Source organism: Papaver somniferum, chromosome 4 (assembly GCF_003573695.1).
Source record: "Papaver somniferum cultivar HN1 chromosome 4, ASM357369v1, whole genome shotgun sequence".
Taxonomy (NCBI): Eukaryota; Viridiplantae; Streptophyta; class Magnoliopsida; order Ranunculales; family Papaveraceae; genus Papaver; species Papaver somniferum.
Window position 1 is genome coordinate 77,920,341 of NC_039361.1, and position 21,378 is coordinate 77,941,718.

At 37.7% G+C, this 21,378-nt stretch overlaps 3 protein-coding genes across 3 annotated transcripts; 2 read left to right on the forward strand and 1 right to left on the reverse strand.

The window, feature by feature from the left end:
- Positions 1–6,693: 6,693 nt before the first annotated feature.
- LOC113274013 (flavonol synthase/flavanone 3-hydroxylase-like) lies at positions 6,694–8,373 on the forward strand. The gene is made up of 3 exons (XM_026523566.1): positions 6,694–7,219; positions 7,297–7,618; positions 7,715–8,373. The coding sequence occupies exons 1-3, from the start codon at positions 6,831–6,833 to the stop codon at positions 7,985–7,987; spliced, it is 984 nt and encodes a 327-aa protein (XP_026379351.1). The 5' UTR covers positions 6,694–6,830; the 3' UTR covers positions 7,988–8,373.
- Positions 8,374–10,385: 2,012 nt separating this feature from the next.
- Positions 10,386–18,315, forward strand: LOC113272723 (flavonol synthase/flavanone 3-hydroxylase-like). Its single transcript, XM_026522522.1, has 6 exons — positions 10,386–10,412; positions 10,525–11,025; positions 11,158–11,271; positions 16,993–17,273; positions 17,364–17,685; positions 17,772–18,315. The coding sequence occupies exons 1-6, from the start codon at positions 10,386–10,388 to the stop codon at positions 18,039–18,041; spliced, it is 1,515 nt and encodes a 504-aa protein (XP_026378307.1). The 3' UTR covers positions 18,042–18,315.
- Positions 18,316–18,478: 163 nt separating this feature from the next.
- LOC113275958 (protein HGH1 homolog) lies at positions 18,479–21,314 on the reverse strand. Its single transcript, XM_026525544.1, has 8 exons — positions 21,071–21,314; positions 20,786–20,983; positions 20,609–20,684; positions 20,097–20,242; positions 19,865–19,978; positions 19,602–19,733; positions 19,261–19,374; positions 18,479–18,832 (listed from the first exon to the last, which is right to left on the reverse strand). The coding sequence occupies exons 1-8, from the start codon at positions 21,245–21,247 to the stop codon at positions 18,773–18,775; spliced, it is 1,017 nt and encodes a 338-aa protein (XP_026381329.1). The 5' UTR covers positions 21,248–21,314; the 3' UTR covers positions 18,479–18,772.
- Between the last annotated feature and the right edge of the window lie 64 nt (positions 21,315–21,378).

Consider the following 21,378-nt stretch of genomic DNA (forward strand, 5'->3'; position numbering starts at 1 on the left):
ATCTCAGGAGGAAAGATAGCCGTTGATTGTTGCAACCTTCCGTTGGCATCCAGCGGCATGGAGGCATGGACGGCATGGATTTTGCGTGTCCAAATTAGGGCTTTGACACTGTGGCCAAGAGTTGGCACCGTAGCCAAGAGATTGCCACAAGTCGTTTGGTGGCAAGTTTGTACGGCTAAGATCTGCATCTCAGGAGGAAGGATAGTCGTTGATTGTTGTAACCTTCCGTTTGGAATCCAGTGGCATGGAGGCATGTCCGGCATGGCTTTGGTGTGGCCAAATTAGGGATTTGGCACCGTAGCCAAGAGATTGCCACAAGTCGTTTGGTGGAAAGTTTGTACGACTAAGATCTGCATCTCAGGAGGAAGGATAGTCGTTGCTTGTTGCAACCTTCCGTTTGGCATCCAGCGGCATGGAGGCATGTCCGGCATGGCTTTGGTGTGGCCAAATTAGGGATTTGGCACCGTGGCCAAGAGTTGGCACCGTAACCAAGAGATTTCCACAAGTCGTTTGGTGGCAAGTTTGTACGGCTAAGATATGCATCTCAGGAGGAAGGATAGCCGTTGATTTTTGCAACCTTCCGTTTGGAAGCCAGCGGCATGGAGGCATGGCTGGCATGTCTTTGGCGTGGCCAAATTAGGGCTTTGGCACCGTGGCCAAGAGATTGCTACATGTCGTTTGGTGGCAAGTTTGTACGGCCGAAATCTGTATCTCAGGAGGAAAGACAGTCGTTGATTGTTGCAACCTTCCGTTTGGCAGCCAGCGACATGGATGCATGGCTTTGCCATGGTTTATGCGCGGCCAAGCTAGGATTTTGGCATAGTTTTAGGCGCGGCCAAAATTAGGGTTTTGACATAGTTTAGGCGCGGCCAAAATTAGGGCTTTGGAATCATGGCCAAGAGTCGGCACCATAGCCAAGAGATTTCCACAAGTCGTTTGGTAGCAAGTTTGTACGGCTGAGATCTGCATCTCAGGGGGAAGGACAGCCGTTGATCGTGGCTACCTTCCGTTTGGCAGCCAGCGGCATGGAAGAGAGTCGCTTGCGAATTGGAAGGGAATCGCTTGCAGTGTGAGGCTTGTAAGGGAGCCGCTGGCAGCGTACGGCTTTGTCTAAATTAGGGTTTGGTATGCTGAAACCCTAGTTAGCGCCCTTTACTAGAATCGTTGTAGAATTCTCGTAAGATCTCGGATTTTGATGGTCCGTCCCTCCATTGTGCACAGAAAAGAATTTTCTATCTCCCTACGCAGGAATATTTAAGTTTTGAGCTCGTTCGGGAGGTGAAAACAGCCCGAAAGTAAAACTCAGGAAGAATTCAGGAGGGATGTTGGCAGCCAGCGGCATGGTGGCATGGCCGGCATGGATTTGGCGTGGCCAAATCAGGGTTTGGCATTGGGCCAGAAGTTTCCACGCGTTTGGAGGCGAAGTTGTACGGCTGAGATTTGCATCTCAGAAGGAAGGGTGGCCGTTGATTGTTGCAACCCTTCGTTTTGGCAGCCAGCGGCATAGAGGCATGGTCGGCATGGCTTTGGCAGGTTTTAGGCGCGGCCAAGCTAGGATTTTGGCATGGTTTAGGCGCGGCCAAAATCTTGGTTTTGGCATAGTTTAGGCGCGGCCAAAATTAGGGCTTGGCATTGGGCCAGAAGTTGCCACGCATTTGGTGGCGAACTTGTATGGCTGAGATTTGTGTCTCAGAAGGAAGGGTGGTCATTGATTGTTGCAATCCTTCGTTTTGGCAGCCAGCGACGTAGAATTCCTTTGGCACAGTGGTGCGGCTGGCATGGTTGGCATGCCTTGGCACGGAGATGTGGCTGGCATGGAATGCCTTTGGCACGGAGATGTGGCTGGCATGGAATGCCTTTGGCACAGTGGTGCGACTGGCATGGTTGGCTTGCCTTGGAGCGGAGATATGGCTGGCATGGAATGCCTTTGGCACAGTGGTGCGGCTGGCATGGTTGGCGTGCCATGGCGCGGAGATGTGGATGCATGAAATGCCTTTGGCACAGTGGTGCGGCTGGCATGGTTGGCGTGCCTTGGCGCGGAGATGTGGCTGGCATGGTTGGCATGCCTTGGCTCGGATATGTGGCTGACATGGAATGCCTTTGGCACAGTGGTGCGGCTGGCATGGTTGGCGTGCCTTGGCGCGAAGATGTGGCTGGCATGGAATGCCTTTGGCACAGTGGTGCGGTTGACATGGTTGGCATGCCTTGGCGGGGAGATGTGGCTGGCATGGAATGCCTTTGGCACAGTGGTGCGGCTGGCATGGTTGGCATGCCTTGGCGGGGAGATGTGGCTGGCATGCCTTTGGCATGGTTGGCATGGCTTGGCGCGGAGATGTGGCTGGCATGGAATGCCTTTGGAACAATGGTGCGGCTGGCATGGTTGGCATGCCTTTGGCGCGGAAAAGTGGCAATTTGGGTTTAGCGTGTCGAAACCCTAGTTTAAAATATGCGACACACGTGATTGGCAGGTTTGGCTAGCATGTGCGGCCGGCATGTGCAGAGATGATGCCATTCAGTAACGATGGCTCTTGCCGTGGAACATGGCATATATATATAAAAAAGGTACCCTGGTAATTTTACGTGACGGGTTGAATGATTCAATAAATGTGCTAGTGGTGGGAGTGACGTCATATCAGATGCAAGGTTTTACGATTTTAACTCTAAGCTAAAAACCACCATCAACAACTGTATTACAACAATTATTCAGGTGATGATTATAAGACAATCTAATCCAGTAAGGATGACTAGGAGGCTCAGAGGATTGAATCCTAAAGATATGAATAGAAATTCTTGGAATTGCTTTAAGATTATGAAAAACCCTAAAATTTAAAATTGCACATAAATCAATCGAAAAATCAGGTATCAAATAAGAAATTGCAGAATTGATAATAGGGTAATTCTTAGAGAGAGTAGAAGGGATCGTAAAAACATGATTTGCTGCACTTGTTGTTTGATCTGTAGCAGGGGGATGGAACACCAGATTGTTTGATCCTCTTACTCCATTCTATACATATTTCATGTTCATGTCACCATCATTAATACGGGTCTCCTCGATCTCTGGTTGATCTCCTCCATCATTAACAGTAACAGAGGTGAAATTGCCGCTCAGAGAGTTAGGGTTTGAGGAGTTCATATCAAGAAGGACATAGTTATTTATGAGTTTTTTGCTTCCGGAAGTAAGAATTTTTTTTTTTAAATGGTATCCGAACATGCTATTAATCTCTTTCCTTATAAGTTTGATCACGTCTTCATATTTAGTGCGAGCCTGATCTTAAAGCTTTTCCAATGAACGTGGTTGTTTTATACGTGGCACCTTAGTGACATCATCTTGATAATTATAATTAGTTATTAAATTAGCGAATAAACTCCTACACATCGGGAGTATATAATTTTGATCTTGAGCCGGTAGGTGTTTGGAAGAATACTCCAAATAAAATTTTGAAACTAAAGGTTCATACATAGGACTTCTTCCCAAAACTGTGTCATGTCATCTTGTCATTGGAGGATAGGAGTGGAAAAACATTTTTGAGAAAACGAATATGCATCCTATATTATGAATTTAGATATTTTTCTTCACTCACATTCCATTATAGAAGCTTTTAAAAGATCTGAATCTATTTGATATTTTTCTTCACTCAGATTCCATTATAGAAGCTTTTAAAAGATCTGAATCTATTTTTGTGCATTCTTTTAAAAAGTGTTAATTTGACACGTTCATTTTATTTCTTAAGTAATTCCATTTCCATTACCATGCATTCTAAGAATCCTATAACTTTTAAAATTAAATTTAAGGATGTCACTGAAATATCTGCGTCAAGAAAATCCAGAAGGTCACCTGTTTCATATAAAGATACTAGGATATGACTCGTGCGGTAACAACACGGGCTTTGGTTCGGAATGTTTGCTTTACTTGTTCGATTAGTTATATTATTGTAGATCATACTCCTTAGGAGTTCAATGTGGAATAAGACATCGTTATTGTGACGATTTCGCAAGACTATGAATTTGTATCATGTATATTACTTTGTAGCATTAGTTGTTAGTGTGATGGACCTGATGGTCGATCTATCAGCAATGAAACCTTTTTTCACCAATGTTTTTATGTTTCTAAAGTTGTAGAATGTGATGGTCCTATTGCTATACCGCCAAATTATCACTTACCGTTTTTCTACTCATTTCAATCATTCGATGATGTCTGTGAATGCAGTTATATTACTTCGATTTACTGTAATTTTTTTAGTATTCCTACTTAAAATCAAAGTGAATCTCCAACAATATTATTATTAATTCGGTTCAAGCGCCAATTCGTATACGTTAACCCAGAAAACTCAACTACATTTGTGTCTCCCAGTAAAGAAATCCCGCAGTTGCTAATCTTTTCCCGTCATTCGATTTTAGGCTCCCTTTGTCATTGCTTGAATAATTCTATTAGTTTTTCCATTTGGGTTTATCAGTGTAACCTTCAAATACAATTAGTGCAGTATGTTAGTTTCTATTGGTAGTGAACGACTATTAAACCTAAAACGTGTTCCAATTATGGTAGCCTTTTTAAATTCCTATCCCGTCGGCGGTCAACCTAGCTAGGAAAGAGGTAATGTATTTCCAGGATATTTTTTGGTCTTCTTTTATGTTCTTGGTGTATGGAAATTTTCAATAAACTTTCATTAATCATAAATTTTGCAAGCAATACGTGAAAATCTGATTGATACCATCAGATTTCAATCAAAGATTGTGAAGTAACACATGAGAGGGTGCTCTGTGATCATTCTATTTTAAAATCCTACATGAAGGATGTGCCAATCAAATCCTCATACGGATATCAGTAGGCATAAGCTGATCAATCAATGGTTCTTCATGTTCTAATGCAATTTGTTTCATCCAATATAATTCAAAACCAATCACATCCTCTTGGAGTCTTAAGAGCTAGGGTGGGAAAGTATGGATCTTAAAAACGGTTTCTCTTCAGATTTCGTGTTAGTAAAACTTTTTCTTATTGTCAGATTCCTAGACAATAATGCTCTATAAATCTAACGCGAAGGCTTCTAACGATCCGCGCCATAACAGTATACCAAAAATCAAAATGGTTGTTCTCGGAAAAGTATTTTTGTCTGACATTTCCCAAAAAAAAAAAAAAACTTTAAACATTTAAGATATGCCTGCACCCTATGAAGAGATGTAATTTCAAAGTTCATATAATATAAAGAAAAAGAATATTAATCAGGAATCCCCAATCCATTTGATACCAACATGCACATGACATAGTCCAAATAAGAGGCAGAAACTCTCCAGCAGAAGTAGCAATACAATTAAAAATTCTAAGGGAAATAATAATGGAAATGGGGCTTTCTTCGTTAATTATTTTCACTCCATGAAAATCTTCTTGATTTTGGCCGAAGAAGTCAAATTTAAATTTGAAAACGTAAAAAAATAAAAGATTAAATGATATGGGTATTAGGAAACCTAATATAAGAGTAAAAATGAATAAAGAACAATCATATTTGAATATCTTTGTACTGCAAACGAAGAAACAAAATCTAGATCACAAAATACAATAGAAACAAAAAGAAATCGAATTGCATATATGACCAAAAAAATTAGGCATGAGGCACCACCATTCTTTATATGCTAAAAATGTAGATTTTGATTATGAAAGGGATTAAGTTAAAAGGGAATTTAATTTAGAATAAAAAAAATTGGATTCACATTAAATGGGAAAACTAACTCCCAGATAAATGACATTAAGAGGGTGCAATCTAAATTCAAAAACTTATTAAAGATGTGGCACAATCTAGATCAATCTTTATATGCTAAAAATGTAGATTGAAAATCTTAAATCTGGGGCTCAATCCCAACCCTTCTTTATATGATAAAAATGTATATTAAAAAACTTAAATCTTGACCGTCCTTTATGTGTCCCAAATATAGATAACCGTCCATATGGAAAAACACCATTGTCCCTTATAATATATATATATATTTGGAAGCAACTATAGATATATATGTATGCAATGACAAAAAAACACTAAATGAGATGCTTGCGCAAAAGGAAAGTATTCCACGTTAGAACTAAGAAAAAGTGAAGTGCGATATGAGAAAGAAAGTGGGAGAATGGCAAGATTGTAAAAATAAGAGTTGATGGTTGGTATATCTTTCTCCCATTAATTGCTAAGATTATTTCATAAGAAAAAAAATTAAACGCCTTTGGCATTGATGAGTAGAGTCGTAACGGGTAATAAATTAGAATAAGTGATAATATTTGGAAACAATGGCAGTGGTTCCATCTTGACCGTCCTATATGAGGTTAAAATGTGGATCTTCATTCAGATATTGTCGCTCCATCTCAATCATCCCTTATGTGTCTAAAATGTAGATCCAAAAACAAATATTAATTGACCGATCTGGACCGTTTTTTATGTGTCCCAACTGTAGATAGTCGTCGATGTAGGTAAACACCGTTGTCTCTTATAATATAGACCCATGAAAATCTAGCCTGCTGCCGTCCAATGTTCAGTAATGAATTTATGAAAATCCAGCCGGCTGCCGTCCGTTGTACAGTAATAAAGTACTAATAATAATAGATATATATATATTATTCTAGTGCACGTGCTGATACCTAGTTATCTGCTCCTCCACAGCAATAATAAATTCCCTTACACATATCGAAATCCTTAAAAACGGTCATTGATAATATTTTGTACTAGTTATTACTTAGATTTGGATCATTATCACAATCACACTTACATACATATTTGCTATTTATACTGTTAGATTCTTCAAATAAGAAAAATTAGAATCCTTTCAGGAGATTGTCTGACTGTATATATCGATCAATGTCTCAAACTGATAGAATTCCTACAATTGATCTCCTTCCATTCATCAGCATCAATGAAGTAGATCAAGATCAAAATGATGACCAGTTAGATGCTAAGAAGAAGAAAATCAAAGAGGTCATAAATCAAGCTTGTTCCGAGTATGGATTCTTCCAAATTATCAACCATGGTGTTCCGGTTGGTCTGATGAGCCGAGCACTTGATCTCTCCAAAAAGTTTTTCGATTGCCCTGATGATGAGAAGCTCAAGTTTAGTCCTGAACCCAGTGCACCTCTTCCAGCTGGTTACAGCCGTGCTAATCCCCTTGTTGGTCAGTACGAGCGCTTGTTGATGTTCACCCCGAATTCCAGTTTTAAGAATATATACCCTGACAATCCGCCAGAATTCAGGTTTGTTCACAATTACATGATTATGTTATTGAGTTATTCTATTATGTGCAAGTGATGTTTGAGAAATTACTCTGCAGGGAAGTATTGCAGGAAATTTTCTCCCACCTGACGAAAACAGGCTCAGTTATAGAGGCAGTTTTGAACGACTGCTTAAACCTCCCTCAAAATTTCCTGCATGAATATAACCTCGACCGAAACTGGGATTTCATGGTGAATTTAGCCTACCAACCTGCAACAGAAACTGAAAGCAGTGGTTTAAGCGAGCACCAAGATTCAAATTGTATCACTTTTGTTTTACAAGATGATGTTGGAGGTCTTGAAGTTCTCAAGGAAGGAAAATGGATTCCAGTTATTCCAGATAAAAGCAGTATCATTGTTAATATAGGCGATGTGATTCAGGTATCCGTTACAGTATACCGATTTTCGTCAGGATAATAAGAATTACAATGAACTAATATTAGTACTAACGATTTTGTTTTGTTGTTTATATTGAAGGTACTGACCAACAACAAGTACAAGAGTGCAACACACAGGGTGGTGAGCCAGATGGGATCAAGGCGTCGACACTCTTTTGCATTCTTTTATAACTTACAAGGAGATAAATGGGTTGAACCATTGCCTCAATTTACAATAGATATCGGAGAGGAGCCGAAGTATAGAGGATTCTGTTACAAAGATTATCAAGCACTCAGGTTGAGAAATAAAACACATCCACCTTCCAGACCTGAAGATTTTATTGATATTACTCACTATGACATACCCAATTAGCGCAATCAAAGATATTTTCATGATGGGCAGACAAAGTTTGTGTGTAAGTGGTTCTGGCGACATTTGTGATCCAATTTATTGCCTATCAAAAAAAGGTCATGGAATATTTTAATCGTTGGTTTGAATTCAGTTAAAGCCTATTAGATTTTGCATGCTACCCTCCTCCGATATCAGCTCAGGACCACATGCTTGCATTTCATGGAGTTTGTACCTGTGTTTGTTTTGCTTAATTCATAGAGAAGTGGCATGCTGGTAACCATAGAAACCAAGGCCTTGTGAACCTTCTTGTAGCCTATCTCTCTAGCAAGAATGAACCCATCTCCACACCTTTGTACCCTTGCCGTCTTAAATAATGGCTCCATTGAGCCTCCATCATTTTCCTTTAAGGATCTGTTTGTAAAACAATAACAGAATGATTAGGTTTTATCTGCTTGTAATTACTTGGTCTCCACAATTTTAGATTTGCACCTAGACACCTAAAATGGGCACTGTAGGTACTATGTATACAAAGTAGCAAAGATTCAACCGGTCTTTTCACACGGCAAGAATAGGACTACCAAAGCTTACAGCACAGTCACAAAAAGTCGAGCAAAGTAATAATAGGGCAAGACAAGTACTTCTTCAATCAAGGCGTATCCCGATTGAATAGGGCATCCATTTTGATGACCCAGCTGCCAAAAGAAAGAGCCAAATCTGGATGGCAGAAAACTAGAACTTCCACCAACTGAAAACTAAAGCTTCATTTTTGTTGAACTTGCACAAATACCCTCAAGGGGTGAAAAATGATTTTTTGGAAGTCAACTTGAGAGAGTTGCTTCCAAAAATTTGTATAAGAAGACTATTATTGGGGCGTCATAGTCTAATAGAGGGGCTTCACTTGGATTCTTAGTGTCCAAAAAAGTGGTTACGAGATATCCTAACGCATATACAAATGTCTAGATTACCCTTTAACTAAAATAAAAACTTAAAAACCCAACCTTTTCCATTTTAATTCAACAAAAAAAAAACTGCTCCTCTTCTCATCTTTCTTCTGTTCCTCTCCTCCACAGTTCAACTTCAATTCACTTCATCATTTTCGATTAATTGGCGATTCGAAAACTCAACATCGTCGGATTGAAATCTCTACTAAAGATGAGGAAGAAGCAAACTGATTCCAGTGATGGGAATCATCATCTCAATCAACCACCTAACCAAAATCTTCATCCTCAACAACCGATTCAAGCAACTGAAGAATCAGAATTTCAAACTCCTCAACAACAACCCATGGTGTATGTTAGGTAATAATCGAACAAACCCATCTTTGTTTACTCGTTTTTGTGCTTAAAATAGGTTAGATTGAATGAAATTGAAGTAAAGTTAGGGTTTCAGTAACGTTTATGCTAGTGTTACGTCTAGGTTCAGTACTGCTTTTCTAGACGTAACTTTAGTTTATGAAGAAATTACGGCCAGGTTTGGATTAATTCCAATTGTAGAATTTGATTTGCATGTAGTTTTACTTCCAGGTTTGGATTAGTTCCAATCATAGAAGTTGATTTTACGTCCAGGTTTGGATTAGTTCCAACCGTAGAAGTTGATTCTACGACCAGTTTGATTGACTAATTTTTCCAACCGTAGAGATCTACATCCAGGTTTATCTTATAGGCTAACCTAGACGTAATTCTTCCTGTAACTTTTTAGAAAGTTTCATATTTGATTACGTCTAGGAATGTGCAGTGTATTTCCCACCGTAAGATTATATGTCTGGGTTCGATTTTCTTGGCGAACCGTAAGATTTTTACGTTTTGTTTTCTTGTAGGCTAACCTAGCTGTAAATTATCCTGAAACCTCTAAAAAAAATTTCAAACCAATTCTATAAGTTCTATTTCTTGTAATTTGTAGGAATCCTGATATAGTAAAGGCTAGAAAGAAGAGAGGAAATGATTTAACTCCAAAAGATACTCCTACACCTCGACATGAAATTCATTGTGGGGTAGATTATAGAGGTATCCACAAGGATTCTAAGAAGAAGAAGGATATGATTGAAGGAAGTAGCTCAAGATGTCCTAAAGCACCTCAAGAGGAAGATAATGTTTTCCAAGACCTAGAAATTGAAGGGGAGCAATTTGAACTACCGGTGATATCAGAAGGTACACTTGTGATTAGGGATACACTAAATGAACAAGAATCTGATGATGAAGAAGGATTTGTTGTTGAAGGCAAAGGGAAAAAAGTTGTTGTTGCTTCACCTGAAGCTACACCTAGACCTCAAGTGAAGGAAAAGAAACAGAGGAAGAAACCTTCACCAAAAAGCAAGCATATTCCTAAAGGCAAAGACATGTTGTTTCCTAAGAAGAAGAATGGTAGACCTTGGGGGTGAGGCGCCCGATCAATCCAGGGTCTTATTTAGTTATCCACATTCATGGCTGCTAAGGTTTGCGAAAGCAGGGTAATAATTTCAAAATTTCACTTATTTTGCATGATTTTGTTCAACTTGATATATTAATTATTTAGCATAATTTAGAAATTTGAAAAATTTGTTGTTTATACATTCTTTGTAGGATCATGAAATTGCAGTAAAGAAAATGAAACATCAAAAGGATGCTCATTGGCCGTTAGGTGAAGAATGTAAAGCGGTTCGTTATCTTGTATTGGATACATGTTTAGGTAGTGGAATTCTATACCATCAGCATGAGTTTGATTCTATTGTTGCAAGTGCCTTTAGAGAGCGATATTGGCTAGAAACCAATATTTTTCATCTTCCATTCGGCGAGATGAAAATAACGCCGGATGATGTGAAGCAAATCTTGGACTTAGACATTGAAGGAAAATCTGTTTCTGAAGGTGTTGACAACAATATGAGTTGGACAGATCTTTATGCCCTTGTCAAAGACACACTTGGATGGGAGCCAGCTGAGACAGAGAAACAATTTAAGTGGGTTGGTGGAGATAAACCAAATGAACCAAGAGAAGGTGCATCTATACCTGTCAAAAAGATATTGTTGAAAAATCTGAAAGATATGTTTGTAGGAACACTTGATGCTGAAGTAAAACGTAAGGAGGTGATAGATGAAACAAGAGCTCGTCGTACAGCCACCGCGTACCTATTGTATTCTCTTGGTACCATATTCTTTCCTGATAACTCGGGGAATCGAGTAAATGCTCACTATCTATAATTGTTAAAAGATCTCCAGGAGACCAAAAAGTATGCTTGGGGCACTGCCACCCTCGCTTATTTACTTGATAGTTTTCGAAAAGCTTCGAGGGCTGGAGCCACTGAACTTGCTGGGAATGTTGGTCTTTTTCAGGTAATTTATATAGTTTCGGTTTTGTTATATATATGTTTTCTTTTTTTTGTTTAATGTATATATTTTTTATATTTATATATAATTTGTTAGCATGGGTATATGACCACTTTCCGAGCATGAGACCTTCTACATCTTGGTCAGATGATGAAACTGGTCCTACAGGAAAAAAAGTTTGTATTCACTGATACCCAAGTAAAGCACAAATAAGAGAAGATAACTGGTTTAAAGTTGAAAATGGATGCTTTCACTGTTGAATATGTGAATTTGATCCTTACATAGATCTAAAGAAAGATAAGTTTGGAGAAAATATTGATCATCGTGTTTTTTCAAGTTTGGAATCCTACAACGGGCCTGTGTTTCATCCTCATGGGTACTTAATGGCCAATCCACGTCGAGTTCTCCGCCAATATGGTTATGTGCAAGAAAAAGTCACTAAAGAATCGTTCATATTGTGTGCTAATGCTTCCTCCGTAAAAAGTGTCAAAGTCATGCTCAACTACAGCTCAGTGCCAAGTATTGATGTTTGGCACGACCGCAATAATAAAAAATACCAAATCCATATGAAGGAGCTCATTCCTGCTCTAGGAACAAAGGAAGCCGAAGAAGGTTATTTGGAATGGCATTACCATTTTGGTCATCCTCATGTGATCAATAATGATCCGGAAGCGGTGATATATATCCAAAGGGCTCAAAAAAAAAGAATCGTGAAGCCGAGAAGAAAAGTGTATTTGATATGGATTGGAAGGCGCTATATTTCAATACGGTAAGTAAAGTTGTTATTTTTCATGACGCCATTTTGCATTTCTACTAATATGTTTCATGACGCTATATTTGTTTGTACAAAAATGTTTTATTTTGATATGTAAAATAGAAAAAGAAATGCCTCGCCTTGGCACAAACATTGACTCCACGCGTCAAAAAAGGTGAGGCCCTCACAAGTGCACAAGTAAAGGTTTTACAATAACAAATCAAAGACTTGCCAGATCCAAACAAGGATGATTCATTTGAGGACTTAGAGAGGGTCACGAAGAGGAGCAGACATTCGTCGAGAGATGTGGGTACTAGTCAACGTCAGCCATAACCTAATAGTTCTGAATCCACAGAAGAGGATATGCATGCTCGTGGTCGGGGTCGTGGTCATGGTGGTCGTGACGGTCCTCATACTCGAGGTGGTAACAAAAGAGGTCGTGGCCGTACTCGTAATGAGTAGACATTCTCCTTAAACTCTATCAACATGATAACTGTAGAAGATTATTTAGTTTCCTTTGGTTGTTTGTGTGGTTTGTTATGAACAAGTTTCCTTTGGTGTAGAAGACTATCAATATGATAATTCTAACTTATGTAATATAGGACGAATTAATGGTATTTTTTTATGGTTTGTTATGAACAAGTTTTAAGTTTGGGTTATATTTCATTATATTAGAATGAATTTTCAAGTTAGAATAAACTAAAGAAAGAAAAATGCATGTGAAGGTTCACTTACGATTGGGTTCGCCTGCTCATAAAGCACACCGTAACAAAGAAATAAAAAATCAACTTTATTTACGGTTGGGTTTTGGGAAGTCTTTACCCAACCGTAAATCTCTCTGTGTATTTTTTTCCAATGTCTAATGCGTACGTATCTTTATGTTTGAGTGAATTCACAAATTTGGCTTAGTATTAGCTAGAATGAATGAATAAGTCTTAAAATTGGATTTCTATTGCTAGTTTTAAAGTGAAACACAAAATCAAGATTAATATTGTAGGTAGCCCTCGCATGAACAGATTCAGCTTTTTGGTTAAAACCTCACTTATGGGAACATTATTTAAATACTCCTCAAAATTCGCCTCCTAAATTATATTCTTATTCAATTTTTAAAAATACTCTTTCCTTCTGAAAAATGGAAACAATTAGCAGCAACTTTATACAAGTTGCTTCGAAAAAAGTGGAAACAATTTTCTCAAATTGACTTCAAAAATATTATTTTTTACCCTTCGGGGGTATTTGGACAAGATCAACAAAAATGGAGGATGTTTATGACATTCCCACTTATTTCTTTCCTTCGAGAGACAGTCGCAGACCATAAACGAGCTAATTTAGTATCCTAGTTTGTTTAAAAAAAAGACCCCAAGGAACACAATACAAGTTAAAGACCTAGAACGCAATACATAGGATTGTAAAAGTTGACAGTCTATACTTGTGCACAAAGTTTTATAGAATGTATCATCTATGATTGAGACATTGGTGGGTTTCCACAAAAACATCAGTCCACTCTATGTCACATGAAATGAGTACCCAGAATCGGGAAACATATATAGATTGATCTGAGTTGTCTTGCCGTATATGGCAATTACTTAGGGGCTCTAAGGAATTCCACTTCCCATAAAGTTCTACTAGATGGATCCTCAATACTAGATGGATCTAAGGAAACTGCTATATCTTGGAATGACAGATGCAGAGTAAGTATATAATATCTCATGAAGTTGACTTTGAACAACCTGTAATACACTAAGAAAAAGTCGTATATACTATACTAAACTACTAATTTTAAGGGTTAAAAGACAAAATGTCCCAAAATCGACCCCTAGGTTTGAAAATGTCCCGGACGTTAGCCAAGAAATCAAAATGCCCCAAAATCGTATTAAAATGTCCCATTCTGTTATGTTTTCCGTTTCAGAGCGTTAAATGGTCAAATGCGTAAGCATGTGGCCCGCACGTGAAAATCGATTGACATTTATACCCTTCTGTCCACCAAGATGAAAATCTAGGGTCGTATTTTCATCATTTACTGAGATTGCGACACGTGTCGATTACAAAAATGGACGGCGAGAGATTTTGGATTTTACATTTACCGATTTTTTTTTAAATGACCACGGTGTCCTATTAGCTAGGATCGCGACACGTGGAACATCCTAGCTAATCAACGGCTAGATTTTCCGACCGTTGTGAGATTCCGACCGTTGTAATAATGGTCATCTTTGGACTAGCTAAAATGACCTATGCTCCTTGGGTTCAATGAGGTAGCAGCTATGACCAGTTGTGGTGTTTTTTTGTAACAAGTCTCAAATGTTCCATCCCTTTAAGAAAAAACAAGTCTTTAAACCGGCCACCGATATCTGTTAACCAGAAATTCCTATCCTCACTCCCCATTCTGAAACAGTAAACAAGAATGAAACAAATCAATTAAAAAATTTACAAGTCCATATCTAATTGCAAACCATTATCTAATACATTATCTAATATACAAATGGCATATACATTATCTAATACATTATCTTAAATTTACAGGTCCATTACAAATGGCAATGCAGTTGTATAAAATTTACAAGTCCCTACAAAAATGCCTTCAGAATTTCCTTTAGAGCAAAAAAGAGATATATGTTCAAGTCATTTAATCATTCTTCCTAACTTTTTCCATGGATGCTATCCAGGATCACCACTGACCCACAAAAACTTTGACTCTGGGTACATTAGTTGACCGACAAAATTTTGGCAAATTGAACTGCAGGAGAGGCAAACTGCAAACGCCAAAAACACAAGACTGGTTTTTTATTTTTTGGTTTTTATCCAACAATGTAACACATCAAATATGCTATTTACAGTCTCTCTGGGATCATTTCATAGAGTTCAGACAATGCTATTAAGTGCGTATTAAGTGTGATTCTTTAACTGAAAGCAGCAGTATCAAATGACACCAGGTGAAGAGAGCAGATTTCCTTTTCGAAACAGAAACTAGGCTTTGAAAGTGAGAACTGCAATGCATACAAATAAAGTCCTTTGAAGTATATATATAGCTAGTTGTAGAACACATGATACTCGTTGTTCATAACAAATATTAGTCCAGAAAAGATAAGATTTTTCAATGCCCCAGTATATACCTAAGACTTAATCATTTTAACAGGAGGTATGACACCCGTGGCATTATTCAATTTCTTACCTATATCCACTTCATAATGCAGTTGCATTTCATCAACATATTTCTATGCACTTCAGCACCACAACATTAGCATAACAATCAAGTTCATTTTTTAGTATAACAAATTAGCATGTCAAAAAGATGAAACAAACAACATGTCAAAAAGATGAAACAACATTAGCATAACAATCAGCATTAGCATATTTCTATGCACTTCAGCACCACCTTGACTACAAAAACATCACCCAACCTGCGATTCATTTCCATTCTAGTTCATTTTTTATCTTCAATACAATCAAATACACAATCATCATAACTTACAACTTCATCTACATTTAACACAGTTCACCATCAACTCAACTCTTCTCTGCAAAAGTTGGATCACCGGTTAACCTGCCCAAGATTTTCTCATGGAAGTAAATATAATATCTATGGAATGGAAAGAACAACCATGAATTATGAACTTGAATTTCCAACTTAGGAAAACCAGCTAAAGCTTGATCGTAAGCACCATCACAATAAGCACAATGGACATTACAATAAGCATTTTGTCATTTAACCCTAACAATCCTCCATACTTATCAATTTAGCTCAAATAGCTCATGCTTTTACAGTAATAATAGCTCTGCAATAACACCATCACAATAAGCATTTTGTCATTTAACCCTAACAATCCTCCATACTTATCAATTTAGCTCAAATATCTCATGCTTTTACAGTAATAAAGCTCTGCAATAATAGCTTTATATTTGTTCCCTGAAACAAATTACAACTCATGCTTTTACAGTAATCATACCAAAAATTCAATTATCCCCTAAAAATGGAAAACCCCCAAATTATAATCCCCAAATTCGTCAAACCCTAATTTTTTTGTACTACAAAAACCCTAAATCGTAAAACCCCAAAAAAAATCGTAAATCGTGAAACCCATCCTACAGAACCCAAACCCTAAATTTTAAAACCCAAAAAAAATTAAGGAAGTTACCTAAATCGTCTTCCTGTCTCTCAATCTCTCATCGTCTTCCTGAAGTTCATCGTCTCCCTGTCTCTCAATCTCTCTCTGACACGGATTAGAACAATGGTGAAACCCATCATTTGTACGATCTGAAACCGTAATCAAAACACAAAACAAAAGTAAGGTTAACTTTTACCCGTTCTTCACCTGTCCGCGAACACCTTGCCTTGCATCTAATCCGTCTAATCGAGCAAGAACTTCTCTTCTTATTCCTGTCTCTCAATCTCTCATGGGTGATTACAGATCTCGCCTGTCTCTCTATCTCTGGTTTGTGTGGCTGAAACACGATAGACATGAAGATAAGAATTGAAGCGCACGTACGAACCACACGTGTGGTACAGGTGTCGGTTACACGTGTCGGAAACTTAGATGCACACGTGTCAATAATTTTGGGGCACACGTGTCAGCCGTGGTACACGCTTCGTTTATGAAAGGGCAAAAAAGAAAATTCACCTAACAGTTGACTAGTCAAAGGAAGTGAAAATGCCCCATTTTGACTAAAATAGGGAAAACTAACGGAATGAGGCATTTTGATTTCTTGCCTAACATCCGGGACATTTTCAAACCTAGGGAGTCGATTTTGGGACATTTTGTCCTTTAACCCTAATTTTAATTAACGAATGCTCACGTCTGGCGATCACTTATAATAATGTCCGAGTTGCATATAAGTAGAGTATAATTTTGTTATTAATACCAAGATCATGATCACTTATAATCATACACCATCTCTCATTATTTCCGAATGGATAGAATTCCTACAGTTGACCTTTTTCCTTTCTTAAACCGTGATGAAGTAGATTCAGACGATGATCGAAGAAAGTCAAAGAAGTTATAAATGAGGCTTGTTCTGAATTTGGCTTTTTTCAAATTCTTAACCATGGTATTCCTGTTAGTTTGATGAGTAAGACACTGGATCTCTCTAAAACATTTTTCAACTACCCTGACGAGGAGAAACTCAAGTGTAGTCTTGCACCTCTTCCAGTCGGATACAACCGCCAAGCCAGTCCCCACACGGGTCAAAATGAATACTTGTTATTCTATCCCAGATTTGGGTTTGACGGTATATATCCTGATACTCCGGCAGGATTCAGGTTTGTTCCAACTTAATCGATTCTATTAAGCACATCATGGTAGGTACAATAATATGTGCAGCTGACGTTTATTTACAATATCATTATCAGGGAAGTATCAGAAGACATCTTTTCCCATCTAAAAGAAACTGGGTTGGTTGTGGAAAGAATTTTGAATGAATGTTTAAATCTCCCACCTAATTTCCTCCACGAGTACAACCCTGACCGAACCCATGACGCCATGATGCATAGAAGCTACCAACCTGCCACTGATATTGAGAATAATGGATTATACAGCCACCAGGATCCAAATTATTTTACTTTTGTGTTTCAAGACAAAGTAGGGGGGCTTGAAGTTCTCAAGGATGATACATGGATTCCAGTAATTCCATCCGAGGGTTGCATCATCGTCAACATAGGCGACATGCTTCAGGTATAAATAGAAATAAACCTCTTTTTATTATGGTTACACATGTAGTATAATATTGAATAATGTGCATATGCCCTTGTTGTTTGAAGGTGTTGAGCAACAATAAGTACAAGAGTGCAATACACAGGGTGGTGAGACCAATAGCACCACGACGAAGTCGTCACTCAGTTGTATACTTCTATAATATAGAAGGAGATAAATGGGTTGAACCTTTACATCAATTTACAAAGAAAATTGATGAGAAGCCAAAATACAAAGGGTTCTACTACAAGGACTACACTGCACTGCGGGTGAAAAACGCACAGCAATCTAGCTCGGAGGATGTTATTCGAATTACTCACTATGCTTTACCTGATTAGCATAGTGAGACATGTCTAAGGAGAGACAACTACAGAAAAGAAAAACCAAAGAAGGAGAAAAGAAAAAGTAGAACCATTTATCTCCTCTTACATTGTAACAGAACTACAGAAAGAGGACCCCTAAACCTTTATGAGCATTCTACTTGCAATGTAATCATCTCTATGTGTTTCTGTAATAATTATTAAGTCTGCTATTACGTTTCATCTTCAGTTTTTATTTCAGTCTCCATTTTGGTGTTAGTAAATCTCTGTTTTATAAATTAAGATACTGCATTAAATTTATGAAATATGACGAGATATATTGTGCCTATGTGCATAAATATATCTTGTTCCATGTAGTTAACTAACTGAACTAAAAGTTGACTTACTTCATCCGATTTGGTTCTTACCAGATCATTGTGGATGAGTAACAAAGAGCTTGAGCAAAACTGTAAAACTGTTTGATAAGAAGCCACAGGCAAAGATGCACTTCTAAAACCAGAAATTCTTTCCTTCTGAGTGCAGTATAAGTTTGACACAAACTACCCTATAAGACTAATAACTAATCAAGTGTTCCCACTTCTCATATTGTTATTGCATCTTTCAAGCAAGATAATTCAACAAAAAGGAAAAAATGCCAAACTTAAGCTCGCACACAGCACCCCTCGAACTGAACTGATAATCATAATCCTTAAATGGAGTTCCAGAAATAGAACAACGAGCCTTACATTCATCTCCGAGATGCTTTGGAATCACGTAGCAGCTTCAGTGTTTGGTGCAGATGATTCCTCAACATCATTTCCTTCAACCAGCTGACATAAAAAGATATGAAAAATTATGTATCTACAATTGGCACAAATAGTGAAGAAATAAAAGCGATCATGTTGAAATTTGTGGATAACATGTAAAGTGCATTATCTCCGCAAAATGAATTCATGAGGCTTCCAATTTCCAACTATTCAAGAAACATTTAACTACTAAATTATGTTCCCATATGTCAGATTTTTTTCAGATACAGACTTAATTAGAAGCAAGAAGGGCATAGCTGAATCTCTCCTTACTTGGTTAGTACTTGGACTAGATTTTTAGGTGTCTGACTACTTTGTCTTGGATCAAGTTTAAACCAAACATCATTAGATATGACGGTCGATCGATCAGTCAACTTTAGAGCTTATTAGGAAAAAATAAATTCTTGTAGAGACTAGATAGTAGAAAAACAAAATCATCAAGTCTACAGTACCAAGGATCCTATTTGCTCGAAAGCGCCCATTACTTTAGGGTCCTCCTCGTATTCGTATCCAACTTCCAGTATTCGTGGACCATTAACAGACCACAAAGATCTTCGACCTGCTTCCTGTACAAATACTTAAATAAAGATACATGAGCCAAGCAGTAGAATCCACTAAAATGCAAAAACAGCAAATGAAACACCAAATTCTACGAATTTAGGTATATATATTCCCCTAGGTGGGTGAGATGGATATATCTGATAGCTACATCCTGACACTGCCAGAATTCAGAACCATGTTATTATATCATTATGCGCATGGATGAGCAGCAACAACAAAACACCAATCTGACCTGTAAAGCAATCAAATAAATAGATTCCAGTGCTTGGATGCGAATTTCTGGATCATCAATTTGTTCTCGCTCAATTGAGAGTGCGCTTGAAAGCTCAAGCGGCATTTTAGATAAATCCTCTTTGCTATAAACCTGAACAAAAAGTGACAGATCAAGAGAAGAAATTGTAATACTAGCATGATGATGGGCGATAAATATGAAATTTCAAAAGGAGCATCCCCTCAAAACAAATGTAAAAAGATGTACCATTGAGAAAACTTTACCTTCTTTCCAGCAACAGGCAGTAGAAGAGCTGGCCAAATAAATTCTGACATCAAAATCAAATCCTGTAGCTGATCTTCAGCTTCAAAACAACAATTCTTAATGGTTCCAGAAACCTAAGATCATCCAATCAAAATCACTGCACTGGTTACAAACAGGACTTAATTACAAGATTCTGTAAACTTCAAAGAACCAACTATCTTCTAAGGAAGAAATATAATTTCCTGACCATACCCCTTTCTTTCTCAAGAGACTAGGTGAATCAAATTGCCGAATGATTTGTTTCAGAAGACCTCGCTTAGGATTCATCAGGATTTTCCGTCCTGCTTGCATTTTTGAAATGTTCACTAGTATGGAGCCTACGTGCTCAAAGGGGTCATCTGATACACATGCAACAGCAACAAATAAAATATAACGCTATGAATGGGTAACAACACCAAATATTATAAAGGTTGACAGCAAAATGGTTGCAAAGTAATCAAAACAGCATGACTAGTCAAAATAGTCAGGACCTGCGCACTTAAAAAGTTTTTCAGTGAAGTCCATACAAGGAAATCCAGTTTTAGTAAAGCTAGAGGTAGCATGTCCTAAACTACCTAAACATGCACTCACTTCAATCTTATGCAACATAAACTGCATGCTAATGTTTGAGTATAACAACAATAATTTTCACAAGTAGTGGTGGTACTGGATAAAGCGCAAACTCACCTATTTAGACAAACATAAATGAAGAACATTTTATATACCTTTTTCATCTGAAGCTGTACAAAACGATCTAACAAGCTTCATAACATACAACCCTTCCACCTTCTCCTCTCCAATCTAAAACACGAAATAAAAAAAAATAAGAAAAAAAAAAACAAATGTAAACTTCATAGTTCGTAACACATAGAACATAAGCCCAAGCAGTAGTAATTTGATACCTGTAGTAACGAAGTAATTCCGGCATCGAGCTGTGTGAGATTAACGAGAATCATAACCAGCAAACGCTTAATTACACAATCTTTCTTATACAACAAGTCCATCACTATGTTAACCATTCCAATCTCATCCATCTTTTCAGATATTTTTGGATTTTCTGAAAGATTTACAAGAGCTTCAGCTGCAGGCACCGAAACCTCCTGAAAGTTTCATAACTAATTAATCAATATAATTTGAACACACCCATGCAATAACAAAAAATCAGTGTATAATTATTATATTATCACCTTATTTTCTCCTAAGAGACGAGCAAGTGAGGGTGCTGCAATGTTGGAGTATTGTATTATACGTTGCACACCATCTTGTGAACCAGTTAAGTCTCTAACAATATCAACAGCTGCCTTCTTCACTTGTGGTAAGGGAGATGATAGGAAACCCAAAAGTTCTTCAAGTTCAGTCGCCATTGTTGAGCTAATTCACAGAAAATCTTTAAACCCTCACTCAGTTCTAATTACAGGAAAAAAGTACTGATTTTTATACAAATTGGAGAAAGTGAGAAATCGAAGGGGGTTTTAATCTTAACCATCCATTAAAT

Bases quoted from the DNA above. Each gene is read 5' to 3' on its own strand.
- LOC113274013 (XM_026523566.1), top strand. From the start codon at position 6,831: ATGTCTCAAACTGATAGAATTCCTACAATTGATCTCCTTCCATTCATC. The intron at 7,220-7,296 runs GTTTGTTCACAA...ATTACTCTGCAG, and splicing joins GACAATCCGCCAGAATTCAG to GGAAGTATTGCAGGAAATTT. The intron at 7,619-7,714 runs GTATCCGTTACA...TTTATATTGAAG, and splicing joins ATATAGGCGATGTGATTCAG to GTACTGACCAACAACAAGTA.
- LOC113272723 (XM_026522522.1), top strand. From the start codon at position 10,386: ATGGCTGCTAAGGTTTGCGAAAGCAGG. The intron at 10,413-10,524 runs GTAATAATTTCA...CATTCTTTGTAG, and splicing joins CTAAGGTTTGCGAAAGCAGG to GATCATGAAATTGCAGTAAA. The intron at 11,272-16,992 runs GTAATTTATATA...TTCAGACGATGA, and splicing joins GGAATGTTGGTCTTTTTCAG to TCGAAGAAAGTCAAAGAAGT.
- LOC113275958 (XM_026525544.1), bottom strand. From the start codon at position 21,247: ATGGCGACTGAACTTGAAGAACTTTTGGGTTTCCTATCATCTCCCTTA. The intron at 19,734-19,864 runs GTAAAGTTTTCT...CTTTTTGTTCAG, and splicing joins TGCCTGTTGCTGGAAAGAAG to GTTTATAGCAAAGAGGATTT. The intron at 19,375-19,601 runs GTCAGATTGGTG...GTATTTGTACAG, and splicing joins TTTATTTGATTGCTTTACAG to GAAGCAGGTCGAAGATCTTT.